This window comes from Ostrea edulis, chromosome 4 (assembly GCF_947568905.1).
Source record: "Ostrea edulis chromosome 4, xbOstEdul1.1, whole genome shotgun sequence".
Classification (NCBI taxonomy): domain Eukaryota; kingdom Metazoa; phylum Mollusca; class Bivalvia; order Ostreida; family Ostreidae; genus Ostrea; species Ostrea edulis.
In genome coordinates, this window is record NC_079167.1 from 58,143,497 (window position 1) to 58,146,579 (window position 3,083).

At 40.9% G+C, this 3,083-nt stretch overlaps 1 protein-coding gene across 1 annotated transcript; it reads left to right on the top strand.

The window, feature by feature from the left end:
• The first annotated feature begins 222 nt into the window (after window positions 1–222).
• On the top strand, window positions 223–2,641 carry LOC125670459 (heat shock protein 70 B2-like). Its single transcript, XM_048905648.2, has one exon. It carries the CDS (start codon window positions 515–517, stop codon window positions 2,423–2,425), a length of 1,911 nt encoding a protein of 636 aa, XP_048761605.2. The 5' UTR covers window positions 223–514; the 3' UTR covers window positions 2,426–2,641.
• Window positions 2,642–3,083: the final 442 nt, after the last annotated feature.

A 3,083-nucleotide genomic window follows, 5' to 3' on the forward strand; every position in this document is an offset into this window, starting at 1 on the left:
ATCTTCCAGGATTACATTAATTAATTAGTTACGTACATGTTTATAGTGTAGCTTAGATTGCTTACAGAATAACTAAAAAGAGTAGTTTTGTAACTAATTTACAGTAAAATTTCCACCACATTTAATGCCTTGTTTCATTTTTAAGGATATTTCTCCTTCAAATATCTTATAGGGCTTTATACGAGTCAAAAAGCATTTTCTAGAAAGTTCTCCATCAGATCGTAAATGCCCTTTTCGTAATACTCTCCAGCTAAATATAACTCAGAACGTTCGGGAATCATCGGGATCGGGATTACGTATTGATTTCGTCCAGAGCCAAGAATCTCGTAGTATCCAGAACTTTCCATGATAGTATATATAAGCAGCTCTGAATCTACAATGTCAAACAAACGCAGAAATCAGCGACAGCTATCAAAGAGAAGAAAGCGTACCGAGGAGGATTCACAAGAAACAGTGAGTGATTATATAAATATCGGACAGAGCTCTACTTTCACTTTCGTGTTTACAAACAATCATGGCTAGTAGTAGTAAAGCTCCAGCGATTGGCATTGATCTCGGAACAACGTTTTCCTGTGTCGGTGTTTTTCAACATGGGAAGGTGGAAATCATTGCTAACGATCAGGGAAATAGAACAACGCCCAGTTATGTGGCATTCACGGACACCGAGAGACTCATCGGAGATTCAGCTAAAAATCAGGTAGCTATGAACGCCACCAACACAATATTTGACGCTAAAAGGCTGATTGGACGCAAATTCAACGACGAAAATGTGCAGTCCGACATGAAGCACTGGCCTTTTACTGTCTTCAATGATGGAGGAAAACCTAGATTTCAAGTAGAACACAAAGGTGAGAGAAAGAGATTTACACCTGAGGAAATTAGTTCTATGGTACTGACAAAAATGAAGGAAACAGCAGAAGCCTACCTAGGACAGTCCATTCGGGACGCCGTCATTACCGTTCCCGCCTATTTCAATAATGCCCAGAGAGAGGCCACCAAGGATGCCGGAGTGATAGCCGGTCTCAATGTTCTCCGAATCGTGAATGAGCCCACAGCCGCCGCTTTGGCTTATGGACTAGACAAAAACATTTCCGGTGAGAAAAATGTCCTCATCTTTGACCTAGGCGGTGGGACTTTTGATGTGTCTATCCTCACAATAGATGAAGGATCCATATTTGAGGTTCGTTCAACCGCAGGGGACACTCATCTGGGAGGTGAGGATTTTGACAATCGAATGGTGAATCATTTCGTTCAAGAATTTAAACGCAAATACAGTAAAGACATTTCCAAGAACAATCGTTCCCTTAGACGACTCAGGACGGCCTGTGAACGTGCCAAGAGAACTCTGTCCAGCAGCTCAGAAGCCAACATAGAAATCGACTCTCTCTTCGAGGGAATTGATTTTTACAGTAAAATTACTCGAGCCCGATTTGAGGAATTATGTTCAGATTTGTTCCGTGCCACCCTGGAGCCGGTAGAAAAAGCTCTGCGGGATGCCAAGTTGGACAAATCCAAAATTCACGAAGTAGTTCTGGTAGGAGGATCCACAAGAATTCCTAAGATCCAAAAACTGCTACAAGATTTCATGGGCGGCAAGGAATTGAACAAATCCATTAATCCAGACGAAGCCGTGGCATACGGTGCTGCTGTTCAGGCCGCCATTTTAAAGGGAGACAGAAGTGATGCCATTAAAGATGTTCTCCTGGTAGATGTCACTCCCCTATCTCTGGGTATTGAAACTGCCGGAGGTGTCATGACCAAAATCATCGAACGAAATGCTAAAATCCCAACCAAGGCATCCCAGACGTTTACTACCTATTCTGATAACCAGCCAGGAGTGTCCATTCAGGTATTTGAGGGGGAACGAGCAATGACCAAAGACAATAACAAACTGGGTACATTTGAACTGAACGGAATTCCTCCAGCACCTCGAGGTGTCCCACAGATCGAAGTGGAATTTGACATCGACGCTAACGGAATCATGAATGTCTCGGCCAAAGACAAAAGCACTGGCAAATCCAACCGAATCACCATCACCAACGACAAAGGTCGCCTTAGTAAGGCTGACATTGAGAGAATGGTGAACGAGGCTGAAAAATACAAAGAGGAGGATGATAAACAACGACAGAGGATAGGAGCACGAAATCAGCTGGAGTCCTACGTCTTCTCCGCCAAGCAAGCAACAGAGGAAAATGGCGACAAACTCCAGTCCGAAGACAAAGAGACCATTTCCAAAGTGTGCAACGAAACTCTGTCCTGGCTCGACAACAACGCCTTAGCAGAAATCGATGAGTACGAATTCAAACTGAAGGAGGTTCAGAAAGTGTGTTCTCCCATCATGGCCAAACTCCATCAAAATGGTTCCTCTGGAAATCCGGGCCATTCAGGCTCAGGTCAGGGACCCACGGTAGAGGAGATGGACTAAACCAGAGATCTTATAGACTGATTATTTAATATTCCATTTGAAGTTGATATTTGTGTTGTACTTTCCATGAAAGACTATTTATGTATATGTCCATGTAAATCATTGTGTCAAAGCATTCAATTTGTTGCAATGTATGTTGTGAGAGTTCGTTATTTACAATTTATACAAATGTTTTACTTTATGTTTGTTTATCTAGTAAATTTATTTAAATAGAAATTTGTCTTTTCTTTTTTTTTCGAAAAAAGAGTTTGATAACTTGTTGCATATCTTATTTTGGTGGGGGTATACCGGGCATTGGGCTTGTTTGTTAACTAAATAGTAAAAGAAAGCACAGCGCCATTGAGTCCTGAGTTACACGGCTACTATAGATGTCTTGTCTGTGAGAATAAAGTACGAAGATTGACACAATATAATTTATGTTTGAGAAATCGTGGATCCTCAACATTCATTAATGATCCATGATTATTATTGCAAGTTGAGATGATATGAAACCGTATTTAGGATTCACCGTACTGTCAATCGTAAATAAAATGACACCAGTGCCACAGAAATGTATAAAATTCGGAGACTTATGACTTGAGCATGTTTATAACGTCAAGAGGTGTATTATACCACAAAACTTGAAACAAATGATAAATTATTAAACAATGTCAATATA

What these genes read in the sequence shown, in the direction of transcription:
- LOC125670459 (XM_048905648.2), top strand. Translation starts at nt 515, where the DNA reads ATGGCTAGTAGTAGTAAAGCTCCAGCGATTGGCATTGATCTCGGAACA.